This window comes from Oncorhynchus kisutch, linkage group LG9, assembly GCF_002021735.2.
Source record: "Oncorhynchus kisutch isolate 150728-3 linkage group LG9, Okis_V2, whole genome shotgun sequence".
In the NCBI taxonomy this organism is placed as follows: Eukaryota; Metazoa; Chordata; class Actinopteri; order Salmoniformes; family Salmonidae; genus Oncorhynchus; species Oncorhynchus kisutch.
Window position 1 is genome coordinate 1,967,143 of NC_034182.2, and position 15,754 is coordinate 1,982,896.

The 15,754-nt window shown below is 42.5% G+C and overlaps 1 protein-coding gene across 2 annotated transcripts; it reads left to right on the forward strand.

Annotated features, from left to right (window-relative positions):
• Window positions 1-2,089: 2,089 nt before the first annotated feature.
• Window positions 2,090-15,545, forward strand: tcp11l2 (t-complex 11, testis-specific-like 2). Of its 2 annotated transcripts, none has more exons than XM_031831454.1 (10): window positions 2,090-2,140; window positions 8,714-8,900; window positions 9,178-9,310; window positions 9,387-9,507; window positions 9,830-10,053; window positions 10,557-10,693; window positions 11,015-11,202; window positions 11,751-11,932; window positions 12,125-12,297; window positions 13,772-15,545. In XM_031831454.1, the coding sequence occupies exons 2-10, from the start codon at window positions 8,726-8,728 to the stop codon at window positions 14,041-14,043; spliced, it is 1,605 nt and encodes a 534-aa protein (XP_031687314.1). In that variant the 5' UTR covers window positions 2,090-2,140; window positions 8,714-8,725; the 3' UTR covers window positions 14,044-15,545. The 2 variants fall into 2 exon arrangements, with proteins under 2 accessions (XP_031687314.1, XP_020326357.1); XM_020470768.2 differs by having other exon boundaries at window positions 2,119-2,497.
• Window positions 15,546-15,754: the final 209 nt, after the last annotated feature.

Below are 15,754 nucleotides of genomic sequence, written 5' to 3' on the forward strand. Positions count from 1 at the left end.
TAGTACAGGTAGCCATTTAATTAGCTGTTCAGGAGTCTTATGGCTTGGGGGTAGAAGCTCTTAAGAGGCCTTTTGGACCTAGACTTAGCTCTTGCCGTGCGGGAGCAGGGAGAACAGTCTATGCCTGGGATGGCTGGAGTCTTTGGCAATTTTTAGGGCCTTTCTCTGACACGCCTGGTATAGAGGTCCTGGATGGCAGGAAGCTTGGCCCCAGTCATGTACTGGGCCATACGCACTACCCTCTGTAGTGTTTTATGGTCGGAGGTCAATCAGTTGCCTTACCAGGAGGTGATACAACCGTTCAGGATGCTCTCGATGTTGCAGCTGATCTGAAGACCCATGCCAAATCTTTTCAGTCTCTTGAGGGGGAAAACACATTGTTGTGCCCTCTTCATGACTGTCTTGGTGTGTTTGGACAATGATAGTTTGTTGGTGATGTGGACACCAATGTGGACACCAAGCTCTCAACATGCTCATGTAATGTAAAATGTTGCCACACCCTGACCATAGTTTGCTTTGTATGTTTGTATGTTATAATTGGTCAGGGTGTGATCTGAGTGGGCATTCTATGTTGGATGTCTTGTTTGTCTGTTTCTGTGTTTGGGCCTGATATGGTTCTCAATCAGAGGCAGGTGTTAGTCATTGTCTCTGATTGGGAGCCATATTTAGGTAGCCTGTTTTGTGTTGGGTTTTGTGGGTGATTGTCTCCTGTGTCAGTGTTTGTACCACACAGGACTGGTTTCGGGTTTTCACATTTATTGTTTTGTAGTTTGTTCATGTATAGTTTTTCTTATTAAAAAACCATGAACTTCAACCACGCTGCGTATTGGTCCGCCTCTCCTTCGACGGAAGAACCCCGTAACAAATGTGTCCACATACATAATGTAATGTTAAATGTGTCCACATACATACATAATGTAATGTTAAAGGTGTCCACATACATAATGTAATGTTAAATGTGTCCACAAACATCATGTAATGTAAAATGATGTCCACATACATAATGTAATGTTAAATGTGTCCACATACATCATGTAATGTAAAATGATGTCCACATACATAATGTAATTTAAAATGTGTCCACATACATCATGTAATGTAAAATGCTGTCCACATACATAATGTAAAATGCTGTCCACATACATAATTTAATTTAAAATGCGTCCACATACGTAATGTAAAATGCTGACTATTAACATGATGACACTGTTCTCTATTGTTGGAATTGGAATGGAGGTGAGAAAATGCCTGCATAAAATAGGGTAAATACAATAAAACATTTTTTTAAAGTATTTAGTGGATTTGAAAATCAAGTTTACAAAATGAATGTTGACAGCCTCACAAGAGCCACATCAGATCAGTTCAGAATATGCCCTCATTCACCAATGCCCATATAGGAGATTGGGCCATTGTCGTTTTTCTGCTGGTCACACAGAGCAATCCTTTTGCATGTATGTTTTTGCATTGTTTACCTACCAGCACAAAACAAAATAAACCATACAACCTTACTGCACAGCATAGACGAGTGGCACAGCGGTCTAAGGCACTGCATCTCAGTGCAAGAGTTACTTCAAACTACAGTTCCTGGTTTGAATCCAGGCTGCATCACATCCGGCCGTGATTGGGAGTCCCATAGGGTGGTGCACAATTGGCCCAGTTTTGTCCAGGTTCGGCCGCCATTATAAATAATAATTTGTTCTTAACTGACTTGCCTAGTTAAATAAAGGTCAAATGTAAAAAATAAATAAACTGGTTGTGTCCTTACTGTGCCTTTGAGTATCCTTGATAAGGGGAGGTGACAAATAAAGTTGTGAGAGGAATTTTCCCCACGGTTATTGCTCTCTCGATTCCCTGGGACGTCCCTAACCCCTCCCCCATTGAAGTTGTAATGTAAAATGCTTAGGGGTTAGTTGTATAAATCTTTGGATAGGGTTTTAGGAGTAGGGACGCCCCAAGGATCCCTGATAACACGTTCGAGATGTCATGTACTGGATACGAAATATAAAAAAACAATGTATGTGGCATCATGTATTGTTGAATGTTTTGTAAAAATGTATTTAATCTTTCACAAACGTCACATCCGTAAACAAAGAAGTCCCATGTGAAGCAGAGCCTACCATTCATCGAGAAGGAAAGGGAGGTAATTGTACTGTAAACAATGGACGTGTCATATATCGAAGTGGATATTTTCTTTCAGTGAGCTAAATCCGGGGATAATACCATATATTGAGATGAATGAAACATATATTCGTTATATAATGATAGCTATCTATCCATAAATTGCTTTTTGTATATACGGTTTAGGTTTGTATTAACGTTGCCCAACAAAGTACTCCCCACCGCTACTGAACGGTTTAGCCCAAATCGAACCGCAAGCCAGCTGTGGTCTTGGACCTTTAAAAATACTAAAGTGCCGTCAGCTAACTAGACTCAACCTCCTTTACAAACGACTCTTTTGGTGTATAACCTAGTCTCCCACAGCGGAGACGTGAAAAAGGTAAAACATAGCTATATTTCGACGTATATTTTTGTTAGCATTAGCACATGCTAGGTGGGAACTTAGCTAGATAGCGAAACCATTTGAGCTTGTCAACAGTCACCTATGCTATGATGTTGCTAGTTACCAATGTATTGTTTGGGTCATGTTTATCCTTGTTGGTGTGATTGAGCTGGGTGTAACGTTAGTTACAAACTTGAACCCATTATAAATTGGTGATTTAGCGTTAGCATTCTTGTTAACAAACAAATGAATAACATTGTATATCTTCTAGCTGTTAAAAAGCCATTTAGCTCCTTGTCAGATTAATCTAACGTCGTTAGCTTGCTACGCTTGCACGATCGCGCTTGTGACTTCATCTGTAACAATAACAACTATTGCTTGTAGCGACATTTTAATTGGAGTGGGTAGCTTCAGTACAATTCTCCCTGCGTAACTAGATGCGAGGATCAACATCCTTTGCAATCAATTAAAACCCTTTCAGCGACATAGTTATTGTCTTGCGTTTCTTTTGGCACAGGCAGATCTCTTCTCAGTCTTGTCCAGCGCTCTTGTTTTGGTGCTGCAGGATCACGTGTACTTATCAGTGACGCGTGTGTGGATATATTGTTTTGTGCATGCAGCTTGTACAGTGTACTGCAGTTTAACTGAAAATGCCCTTTGCTGTAACCAGCCTTGTAGTGCTGAGCCACGGATAGCCTATACGAATACGAGATTGAAAGACTCGTCTCTAACATGCAGGCTCACTTTTTGTGAGCATTCCCATCAAAAGTCAGACGTTCGAATATACTTAATCTGAATGTACAGTACCAGTCAAAGGTTTGGAAACACCTCATTCAAGGGGATTTATTTATTTTTAATAGTCAAGACAAACTATGAATAACACATGGAATCATGTAGTAACCAAAAGTGTTAAACAAATAAAAACATGTTGTAGTTTAGATTCTTCAAAGTAGCCACCCTTTGCCTTGATGACAGCTTTGCACACTATTGGCATTCTCTCAACCAGCTTCACCTGGAATGCTTTTCCAACAGTCTTGAAGGAGTTCCCACATATGCTGAGCACTTGTTGGCTGCTTTTCCTTCACTCTGTGGTCCAACTCATCCCAAACCATCTCAATTGGGTTGAGGTCGGGTGATTGTGTAGGCCAAGTCATCTGATGCAGCACTCCATCACTCTCCTTCTTGGTCAAATAGCCCTTACACAGCCTGGAGGGGTGTTGGGTCATTGTCCTGTTGAAAAATAAATGATAGTCCCACTAAGCGCAAACCAGATAGGATGGCGTATTGCTGCCGAATGCTCTGGTAGCCATGCTGGTTAAGTGTGCCTTGAATTCTAAATAAATCACTGACAGTGTCACCAGCAAAGCACCCCCACACCATCACATCTTCTCCTCTATGCTTCGCGGTGGGAACCACACATGCAGAGATCTGTTCACCTACTCTGCATCTCACAAAGACACAGAAGTTGGAACCAAAAATCTCAAATTTGGACTCATCAGACCAAAGGACAGATTTCCACCAGTCTAATATCCATTGCTTGTGTTTCTTGGCCCAAGCAATTCTCTTCTTATTGGTGTCCTTCAGTAGTGTTTTTTTTTTCAGCAATTCCATCAAATCAAATTTTTATTGTCACATGGTTAGCAGATGTTAATGCGAATGTAGTGAAATGCTTGTGCTTCTAGTTTCAACCATGAAGGCCTGATTCACACAGTCTCCTCTGAACAGTTGATGTTGAGATGTGTCTGTTACTTGAACTCTGAAGCATTTATTTGGGCTGCAATTTGAGGCTGGTAACTCTAATGAACTTATCCTCTGCAGTAGAGGTAACTCTGGGTCTTCCATTCTTGTGGTGATCCTCATGAGAGCCAGTTTCATCATAGTGCTGGATGGTTTTTGCAACTGCATTTTCCACATTGACTGACCTTCATGTCTTAATAGTAATGATGCACTGTCATTTTTTTCTTTGCTTGTTTGAGCTGTTCTTGCCATAAAATGGACTTGGTCTTTTACCAAATAGCCCTATCTTCTGTATACCACCCCTACCTTGTCACAACTGATTGGCTCAAATGCATTAAGAAGGAACACAATTCCACAAATGAACTTTTAAGAAGGCACACCTGTTAATTTGAAATGCATTCCAAGTGACTACCTCATGAAGCTGTTTGAGAGAATGCCAAGTGTGTGCAAAGCTGTCAAGGCAAAGGGTGCCTACTTTGAAGAATCGATCTATATATTTTTTTTTATTGTTTAGCACTTGTTTTGGTTACTACATTATTCCATATGTGTTATTTCATAGTTGTGATGGTTGGGAGAAGTTGCTCTCGGAAGATGTGTTGGTACCATTCTCTATTCATGGCTGTGTTCTTAGGCAAAATTGTGAGTGATCCCACTCCCTTGGCTGAGAAACAACCCCACACATGGTCTCATGACGCTTTACTGTTGGCATGACAGGACTGATGGTAGCGCTCACCTTGTCTTCTCCGGACAAGCTTTTTTCCGGATGCCCCAAACAATCGGAAAGGGGATTCATCAGGGAAAATGACTTTGCCCCAGTCCTAAGCAGTCCAATCCCTGTACACTTTGCAGAATATCAGTCTGTCCCTGATGTTTTTCCTGGAGAGAAGGGGCTTCTTTGCTGCCCTTCTAGACACCAGGCCATCCTCAAAGTCTTCGCCTCACTGTGCGTGCAGATGCACTCACACCTGCCTGCTGCCATTCCTGAGCAAGCTCTGTACTGGTGGTGCCCCGATCCCGCAGCTGAATCAACTTTAGGAGACGGTCCTGGCGCTTGCTGGACTTTCTTGGGCGCCCTGAAGCCTTCTTCACAACAATTGAACCGCTCTCCTTGAAGTTCTTGATGATCCGATAAATGGTTGATTTAGGTGCAAAGAGGGACTTTGCAATTCATCTGATCACTCTTCATAACATTCTGGAGTATATTCAAATTGCCATCATACAAACTGAGCCAGCAGACTTTGAAGATTAATATCTGTGTCATTCTCAAAACTTTTGACCACGACTGTACTTTACCAATTGTCTGCTGATTTTTGTCCTTAAGTACTAGGTGATCTGAAACAAAACATTTGCAGGGAAGTGTTCTTTGCCCAACTTTTAGTACAATGGTCTGTATATGGTTGTGTATATATGAAGAAAAAAAATACTGATGCAATTGAGTACCACAGTATGAGTCATAAAACCCAGAAATGGTTCCAATTGTTTTTTCACCATACATTTTTCAATCTGGGATTTTAGCACAGGAGGTTGGCGGCACCTTAATTTGAAATAACAGGCTCGTGGTAATGGCTGGGAGTGGAATAGTATCAACGACATCAAACATGTTTTCCATGTGTTTGATGCCATTCCATTCGCTCTGTTCCAGCCATTTTATAATGAGCCATCCTCCCCTCAGCAGCCTCCTGTGGATTTTAGAATGATGTCATATAAGGCCTGTGTTTCGTGTAGGCTTACCTTGGCATGACATTTTGATAACCACGCAAATCTCTCTTGGGCAAGGTAACTTAAAAAAAAAATGTTTCAATGCTAACTATTGATAAAAGTAAATGGACATATTGTGCAGCCTGAAACGATTGAAAATACAAGTTACAGAAACTACCAACACCGCAAAAAGTAGGGTATCCACAGGAAATGGTTGTTTACCTTATCTCCACCACCTACCTCCAAAAGGATCAACAGCATGTACAACTGGTAAAGTAAGTGTAAATATAATTTTATTCAACATACTGGCTTGTAGAGCCTACTGCGTCTTTTTTAGGGCAACTTCGGTCAGACTGCTAATCCATGGCGTAACCATGGTAACGGTCTGTTTAGACAAAGCGATGGGGAATCAACCCAATGACAGCGTTGCCATGGAAAGCTATTTTCCCCACAGTTGTTCACTGATATAGTCCGTGCACTGCACACACAAGGGTAGCTATTTTGTCTTCATGTGGCTACGGGACACTTTGTGATTGTAATGTGATCATATCGAACTAACTCGCCTAACTACAGTAATAGACATATTCTAGGCTATTTATAGCCACTGTGCTGTGTCAAGTGGTGGTGAAGTGTTAGTTGCTCTGCAGGGATTGACATTAACGGTTACCGTATTTCCCAGGGCAAGTGACCTGAGCAGCCGTGCAAGTTGGGCCTGCTCTGTGGTTGTCCCAATGGGCATGTGATTTTTTATTTTTTACTGTTAACAACCAAAATGCTAAGATTTTCAGTTGTCTGGTCTTTCTAGTTTCTCTGGTTCCTGTCTAGGGGAATATAGCTTGAAATGATCATACTTGATCATAATCTTCGGCCATTCAAAATACTCCTGACTTGGCCGATGGGCGAATGCCTTTCAGACCTTCATCTCAATCCCTGCTCTGTAACCCTATGTGAAGTTCCTTTTCCTCCTGGGTCAGGGCTCTACAGTGCAAACATTTGACTCACACATGCGCCCATAAATATGTTACTGTGCTACCTGGAATTTAAATTTAGGAGAACAAGTGTGCCTAGAAATATAAAGGATTCTAGCTTTATTACCTTAACTATTTTCCATTGTGCCCCTAAATGTCTTTGTGTGCGCCAACATTTTTCTATTTGGGCGCACACATGTTCCTTGGAAGGGGAAAAAATGGTAATGATTAAGGTCAGCGTAGATCCTTGTGCTGGGTTGCCTTATCAATGCCTCTGTGTCTAAGCAAGCTAATGGGATGCAGTCATTTTTAAATGGTTTGACTTGCATTTGCTTTAGGAATTCTCTCTGAATCACCTGCCTGTTTATCCTTCATTGGAAGGACAGGGCACATCACTTCAGGCATCACAATAGACATGGGCTGCTCTAGCAAGCATATACAGTGCATTCGGAAAGTATTCAGACCCCTTGACTTTTTCCATATTTTGTTACATTACAGCCTTGTTCTAAAATTGAATAAATAATTTTTTCCCCTCAATCTACACACAATACACCATAATGACAAAGGGGAAACAGTGAAGGGGTCTGAATGCTTTCCCGATGCACTGTATCAAACAACTTCAGGGGTTCCCTTTCTCTTGTGACCTTTGAGATATGGGTTATGACCTTGCCATGTCTGACAGGAGAATGACGATGAAGGTCATGACTGAGATACACACAGGCATAGACTCTAAAGTCACAGCCTTCCTCCATAAGAAGGAAGCACCACCTAGCTCTCTGGACTGGAGTTGTTGGTGTTTTCTTTGCCAGATAGCCCAACAGGGCAACACACGTCTGATACTGTGTCTTCTGTATTTGGCACGTTGGCCTAGTAGTTCGACATAGTGTATTGGAATGTTTTAATGTCCATTTTAAAACTATTGGCCTAAATTCAAGTGCTTTGCCTCAACAACACGTGTTCTTCTAAAAAGTGTAGGCCAAGTTGTTTACGTGATCTCATTGACGGGAAGGCTGGAAGTGTGCCTTTATGTTGCTTGGAACGATGTGCGGTACACGAGAATGATTACCCTGTTCATCTAAGCAGTGAAGTGTAACTGGATCTGTGGACGGTTGGCTGAGAATCCGGCTGTTATCATGTTACCCTGGAGACTCATGCGATCCCATTCATAACACTGTCCCTTTGTTTTGTTATTGTGGAAGTAGGCTGTACTGGCTGAAATATGGTGATAATATCCCTCTTTTTTTTTTTTTGCAGCACCATCTTTAAAGTCAACTAATGTCTGAATCGTTTTGGAAACTGTGTGTGTGTTGATCCTTTTATCTTAACTGGGGCACAAGTGGATGGCCCTCCTCCGGTTTCCATGGCCACTCTGGCCTAACAGCTGTTATACTGTCCTGTGATATACACCCTTCCTCTCCTAGCAACAGGAACACAGGAAAAAACACACATGGTAATGGTAACACACCAAACCAAAAAGGGGCAGTTGAAAGATTGGAGTAGTGTCTTCAGTAAGGTAGTGCAAATGTTTTTATTGGGGGACCTCAGACTTTGGAAAGGGAGGTTAAGTTAGGTTTAACAAGCTCATGGCCTGTCCAGTGCCTTTTATAGGCTACATAGCTAGATAATGCATGTAAGCTCAAACTCCAGGCTCTTTCTACAACTGCCTGACCCCCACTACACAAGACTTAGAAACCCCTTATTTTTCCATAAGAGAACAACTTGAGAGAGAAACTTGTGGGTACCTTCCAGTGCATTCAACCACATGTTACAGTACTCATGTAGGCTTAAATAATGCTGTGCCTACCTGCAGCGCTAGCCCGCCATGCCTGGGACTGACGAGCGGCCCACCTCCATGTCCACCACTGGCAGCGAGGACGCCAGCAGCGACGCCGAGTCGTCGGACCGCTGTAACAGCATCACGTCTGCCAGCGACTTTGACTTTTCCCGCCAAAGCTTCACCAGTGACTGCTCCAGCAGCAAGCACAGCTCGCCCTCCTGTGAGTAGATCTCCTTCCTCCCTGTCTAGTAGGACTGCTTCTTAGGCTTGTCAAAATGTCACCCTAAAAATTGCATTTCCAGAAAGTGTGCACTTGCACACTTCCCACCATTGATTTAAAAGCATTGGATTGGTGTCGTCATCTCCTTTGGAGGAGTATAGAGAATCGGAATGCAACACTGTCTGCCCTCTCCCCACTTTGGTTGAGCTTTCAAATGCCAAAATGGCTACTCTCAACACTTTGTTTTTGTTTTTATTTTTATGCCCCCTATTTACAGCTAGCCCGCCCAAAACTATAACACTGGATGATGTCATGTCTTCTGCCCGGGACCTGTCCAACCTGACCCTGGCCCACGAGATCATCGTCAACCGTGACTTTCATGTGGAGCAGCCCCACCTACCTCAGAACAGGTACCTACCACTTCAAAATGAACGCCCAGTTAACATGGCCAATTGACAACTGATGATATTCAATTCTCCTTTTCAGTTTGGAGAAGCAAGTCAAAGATATAGTTCACAAGGCGTTCTGGGATAGCCTGGAGTCTGAGCTGAATGATGACCCACCAGAGTATGAGCACGCCATCAAACTGCTGGAGGAGATCAGAGAGGTGAGCTTTGGCCCTTTTCCCCTCTATCAATCTTGATGAATCCATGGTTGGAAAGCTTATCTTATCAGGAAGATGACCCTGTTGGAAGACTTTGAAAATGTATAATTTCTAACTCCCTGAGCAGTAATCACTGATCTGACACAAGTGGATAAGCAACAGTTATGTTGTGGAATCCATTCTTTCACCTGTCCAATTGTGTGTTTATTGTGAATGTACGCAATAAGGATGTATTTAAAATGGGCTAATAGCTTTTGAAGATTGATATCTTCTAGCTATATATTGTTTCTTTCCTTCATTTTTTAAAACCATTTACTATGAACAGATCCTGCTGTCGTTCCTGAGCCCGGGAGCCAATCGGCTGCGGACTCAGATCCTGGAGGTGCTGGACATGGATCTGATTCGCCAGCAGGCAGACAAGGAAGCGGTGGACATACAGGGCCTGGCCTCTTACATCGTCACCATCATGGGCAAGCTGTGCGCCCCGGTCCGTGACGACGAGGTCAAGAAGCTCTGCGAGAACCCCGACAACGTTGTATCAATGTTCAAGTACGTTTGGGAAAAGTTTTGTTTACAACCCGTGTGAATATTTATTTGGATAATTGTAGCCATCCCCATTTGATCCTTTTAGCTCTCTAAAGCTACCGTGCATTTGGAAAGTGTTCAGACCCCTTGACTTTTTCCACATTTTGTTACTTTACATCCTTATTCTAAAATGGATTTTTTTTAAATGTAACCATAGACACACAATACCACAATGACAAAGCGAAAGCGAAAGCATTTTTTGCAAAATTTGAAAATAAATATATATATAAAAAAATACCTTATTTTGCTATGAGAATCAAAATTTAGCTCAGATGTATTCTGTTTCCATTGATCATCCTTGAGATGTTTCTACAACTTAATTGAAGTCCACCTTTGGTAAATTCAATTGATCCTTTTAAAACTCCAAAGCTAGAAGTACAGATGTTGTGGTATGGGTTTGATGACGGCAAGTCACTAGGTATTACTTCTGGAAGCATCTGTTTTGAGAGTGTTATTATATTGAGCAGGGAGATCTTCCGGGTGCTGGACCTGATGAAGATGGACATGGTGAACTTTACCATCCAGAGCCTGCGGCCCGATCTGCAGAGGCAGTCAGTGGAGTATGAGAGGGCCAAGTTCCAGAGCATCGTGGAGAAGACTCCCAGTGAGTCTGCATTGTTATTAACCTTTGTTTATGAGGAACATTTTATTGGCAATGGACTGGCGTTTAGATCATTTCCCTGTTCCTTTACAAATACATTTGACCGTTGACTGCCTAAAGGTCAGCATAGTATTCATTCATTTTTTAACTTGGTGTGCTCCTGGGACCTAAATTAGGTGCCTGTACTGCTTTATGGTATTCGGGGATGTTTTGAGTTGTGGGATGTACAGCATGTGAAGCGTGGGTTTGATTTCTCTACATCATTAAATGAAAGATGTCAATCACTATTAAATGCCACACAAATGACTGTCCTAACTTACTCAGGTGCGTTGGACCATACCACTGAGTGGATCAAGTCCTCTCTGGAGGAAGTGCTTTTCTCCATGCCAACCGTGGAGCAGCCCAATGGCCATGGGAAGGTGGGGAAAGCCCTGCCAAGTCCCCTCCTGGTCTTCAACAGTGGATTCATCCGCATCCTCACCTGGGACTACCACAAGAGCCCACTGCCTGAGGTGGGTTGAAATGTGTGTGTGTGTTAGTAGACAGATGGTTTCAAAATAATTATTTGCTTATTCAAGACATATCATGATTGCCATTGGATTGGATTACTTGTCTTTTGTTATTAAGAAAAGGTGACATTCAGTGTGTTTGTCAAGTGACGAGGGTGTTGCTGAATGTTCACAGGAGAAATGTGTGTGTGTAAATAGCGGTGACGAGGATGTTGACAGGTGTTTGTTTCTGTGTATTATACTTCTTGGTCTAATGAATTTGTGGTGTTTATTTGCATATAGACTATTACCTAGAGGGTTTGTTTGTGTGTCTTAAATGTGTGTGAATTGTATATGAATACAAGTGTCTGAAAGACAACCACAAGTCTATTAAATGACCATTGTCTAAAATCTAGTCTCCATGGGGTGAATCCTAACTTCCACTAATGTTAATTTAGTCATGCATTGATGTCAATGGGAGACTAAGTAAAAATGTTGCTTAAGTTGATGATTCGTCCCTATATGTGAAAGCCATTTCAGTCTCTCTCTGTGTGTGTGTATAACACACTCAGACCCTGATGACAGACGAGGTGCGTCTGCGGGAGCTCCAGCGGAGGCTCCAGCTGCTAAAGGCCGTGGCCTCCGTGCTGCTCATTGTCTACAGCGCCATCGGAGGGCCCATCTCGGGGCTGCCCGCACTGGCCGAGCGTCTCAAGAGGATGGCCAGCGTGCTCCTGGAGGGCATGCACAGACCGTAGGTTCTACATAACACACACAAACATATCAAATCAAATCAAATGTATTTATATAGCCCTTCGTACATCAGCTGATATCTCAAAGTGCTGTACAGAAACCCAGCCTAAAACCCCAAACAACAAGCAATGCAGGGGTAGAAGCAACATACATTTAAATGTGAAAATTGAGACTGACTTCCTCCACTCTGCAGGGACTTTAACCTGTCAGAGGCTCTGGGGAACGTCAGTGGTCAGATCTGCTGTGAGCTCAACAAGTCCCTGACTGAGAGGAACTACCCAGCCTTGCCCCCAGAACTCCAGGTCACACTCAAGGGCCAGATCTCCAGCATCACCCAGGAAAACAACCCTATCCGCAGTCTTGTGGGTAAGCAAAACAACACCTGAGGGCCTGACATGGCTCACTAACTATTTAATTGTATATATTTAATGCAATGTTCTCAGCCAAGCTACATTGCATTCAGAAAGTATTCAGACCCCTTGACTTTTTCCACATTTTGTTACGTTACAGCCTTACTCTAAAATTGATTAAATATATATATTTTTTTTTCATCAATCTATACACTATACCCTATAATGACAAGACAATTACATTTTCTTTGTTGTAAATTTATAACAAAAAATGGAAATATCACATTTACATAAGTATTCAGACCCTTTACTCAGTACTCTGTTGAAGCACCTTTGGCAGTGATTACAGCCTTGAGTCTTCTTGGGTATGATGTTACAAGCTTGGAACACCTGTATTTGGGGAGTTTATCCCATTCTTCTCTGCAGATCCTCTCAAGCTCTGTCAGGTTGAATGGGGAGCGTCGCTGCACAGCTATTTTCAGGTCTCTAGCGGGGTTTATTTGGGTTCAAGTCCGGGCTCTGGCTGGGCCACTCAAGGACATTCAGAGACTTCACCCCAGTCTGAGGTCCTGAACATTCTGGAGCAGGCTTTCAATCAAGGATCTCGAAGGAACTTTTCGCCGTTCATCTTGGTCTTTTCCTAGTCTCACAGTCCCTGCTACTGAAAAACATCCCCACAGCATGATGTTGCCACCACCATGCTTCACCGTAGGGATGGTGCCAGGTTTCCTCCTGACGTGACGCTTGGCATTCAGGCCAAAGAGTTCAATCTTGATTTCATCAGACCAAGAATCTTGTTTCTCATGGTATGAGAGTCCTTTAGGTACCAGTTGGCAAATTCCAAGTGGGCTGTTATGTGCCTTTTACTGAGGAGTGGCTTCCGTCTGGCCACTCTAACATAAAGGCCTGATTGGTGGAGTGCTACAGAAGGTTCTCCCATCTCCACAGAGGAGCTCTGTCAGAGTGACCATCTGGTTCTTGGTCACCTCCCTGACTAAGGCCCTTCTCCCCCGATTGTTCAGTTTGGCTTGGGCAGCCAGCTCTATGAAGAGTCTTGGTGGTTCCAAACTTCTTCCATTTAAGAATGATGGAGGCCACTGTGTTCTTGGGGGACCTTCAATGCTGCAGAAATGTTTTGGTACCCTTCTCCAGATCTGTGCCTTGACACAATCCTGTCTCGGAGCTCTTCTGTCAATTCCTTTGACGTCATGGCTTGGTTTTTTGCTCTGACATGCACTGTCAACTGTGGGACCTTTATATAGACAGGTGTATGCCTCTCCAAATTAAATTATATACATTTTTGAATGAGGCTGTAACATAACAAAATGTGGAAGAAGGGGTCTGAATACCTTCTGAATGGACTGTGTAATTGTACACTGTGTGAAATTTTGCTCCCGTTTATTGAATTGCTTGAATAGCTCACAATTGTCTCATGCCTGTTTTTCTGATCACTCTGTTTGTTCTGTGCTTCTTCTCTGTTCCTTTTCCAGAGGGAAGGGTCCAGCAGTACTTCCGGGTGCTCCTCGCCACGCCCAACTCTCACGTGAACCCGCCCCCGACGCCCGGAGGCCTGGCCCTGATCCAACCGGAGCTCACCTCCTTGGCGGTCACCTTCGTCAGCCTGGTCAACTTCAACAAGCAGGTCTACAGCCCCTTCTACATGATGATCCTCAAGACCCTGCTCTTCAGTAACGCGGCGCCTCCACCGGCAGCCACCGCACCTCAGGACCCCAGCATACAGAACCCTGTGAACTCCAACTAGGACCGCCACCTACCTACCGAGCCAGGAGCAATACAAAGCTGGAGCTGACAACACCATATTTGAAAAATGGGGAGAAGAAAGGAATGACTTAGCAGCTACCTAAATCCACCCCCCCAGTGGTCGTTCTGATTCCTTGAGGCTGCAATCGCTCCCCCCATCCCTAACCCTCCTTCCCTTAGGCTTTAGATGAAGTAGTATCACAGCTACGTTTTGCATAGAACGTCGGGGTATGTGTATTAGAGGTGCATCAGGAAAATGACAATGAGCAATTGTGGTGCACGTCCAAGCTTTGACTAATCCACCTCCCACTGTCGTGTATTGCGACATCCGCTTTGTGACACCTGACCTGATCTGTTAGATTTTGTGTAGATTCATACCTAAAAACTGACCCTAGTGTTTTGTGTGAGGAATCTTTCCCAATGTCCTTTTTTAATTAGATTCGGGTACGTTGTGAATCTGCGTTGGCATGGAAGGGAGTGCTCGACATCCATTCTCCTGTTTTTTTTTTTTAGGGTGTCATCGGAAAAGGGTAGAATGTTCATGAAGTGCTACTGTTACAAAGAACATTTATACACGTTTCATAGACTTTATGACAAAAGGGAAAGGCCTATATATTTAGAATCATGTCGCCCATTTTTACAACATCACAGTTCGTATGCTTTATGCTGTGCAGAGCGTAGGTTAAATAAAGTTGATCTATAACTGTTTGTTACATGTTGACAAATCCAGAACACAAAATGCTATATTATTCATGCCATTAGCTTATTCATTGACGTGCCACCATTTGAATAGAAATATAAAAAGTTGTTTTTTAACTTATGTCGGCTTGTGATAACTCTCCATTAAACTGGTTAGGGCTCGGGAAATGTCATCTTGAATGAAAACAAGAGACTTGTTTTAATTGTTGCTTTCCAACATGTCGAAGACATGTTTAAATCACTTGAGCTAAATTAGTAGACTTAATTAATATTTAACTTTTTTAGGGGAGGGGACTGATTAATTGATATGGTTATGGAATCACTAATCCTGATGGATTCTGACCTTTTGGAGATAAATATAATGCATGTTCTATTTTGTGTTAACATTCGTTGGAAAATGTTTTGTTGTATGTTAGCCCTTGCATAGTATTCAGTCATTTTGTTGGGTTGTTTGAATGTGACTGATTTTTGTTTTGTTATTTGTGTCAGTGCATTTATTAAGTCACTTGCTTTATATCTTCTAGGTACCAGTATTAGTTGTCCTCCTATACCTATTTTTCCCTAAAAGATATCCAACAGCTGTATATCTCTGGACATTTATGTAATATCTATCTTTTGGTTTTGAACTCAAGTCATTAGAGGTGCTGAAGATGTTTTGAAATGTCTAAAACTTCCCACAATGGAACTTTGTGACGCAGAATAAACATTGAATGTTTTTAGCTTTTAAAATTCACTTGAATAAATACATTTTTATCTTCTCATGTAATGCAGCTATAATACAATAAACTCTCATGCAGTACCTTATTATTTGTCTAGCAGTGACCTGTGTGTGTGTGTGTGTGCTTATTGAAAATAGTTGTCTACATACAGACCCATCAATCAAAGACAGTTGGTTTTATCTGCAAAGGGCATAGATTTTATAGATTACAATCGGACAAGGAATGTAACTAGAAGGAACATTCCTTGCTGTTAGATTACAGAAGAACTCCAGTGACCTGACAAGTCCTGTACCC

Coding starts and splice junctions, on each gene's coding strand:
- tcp11l2 (XM_031831454.1), top strand. CDS start 8,726: ATGCCTGGGACTGACGAGCGGCCCACCTCCATGTCCACCACTGGCAGC. Junction 8,901..9,177: donor CAAGCACAGCTCGCCCTCCT/GTGAGTAGATCT, acceptor CCCTATTTACAG/CTAGCCCGCCCAAAACTATA. Junction 11,933..12,124: donor CTGGAGGGCATGCACAGACC/GTAGGTTCTACA, acceptor TCCACTCTGCAG/GGACTTTAACCTGTCAGAGG.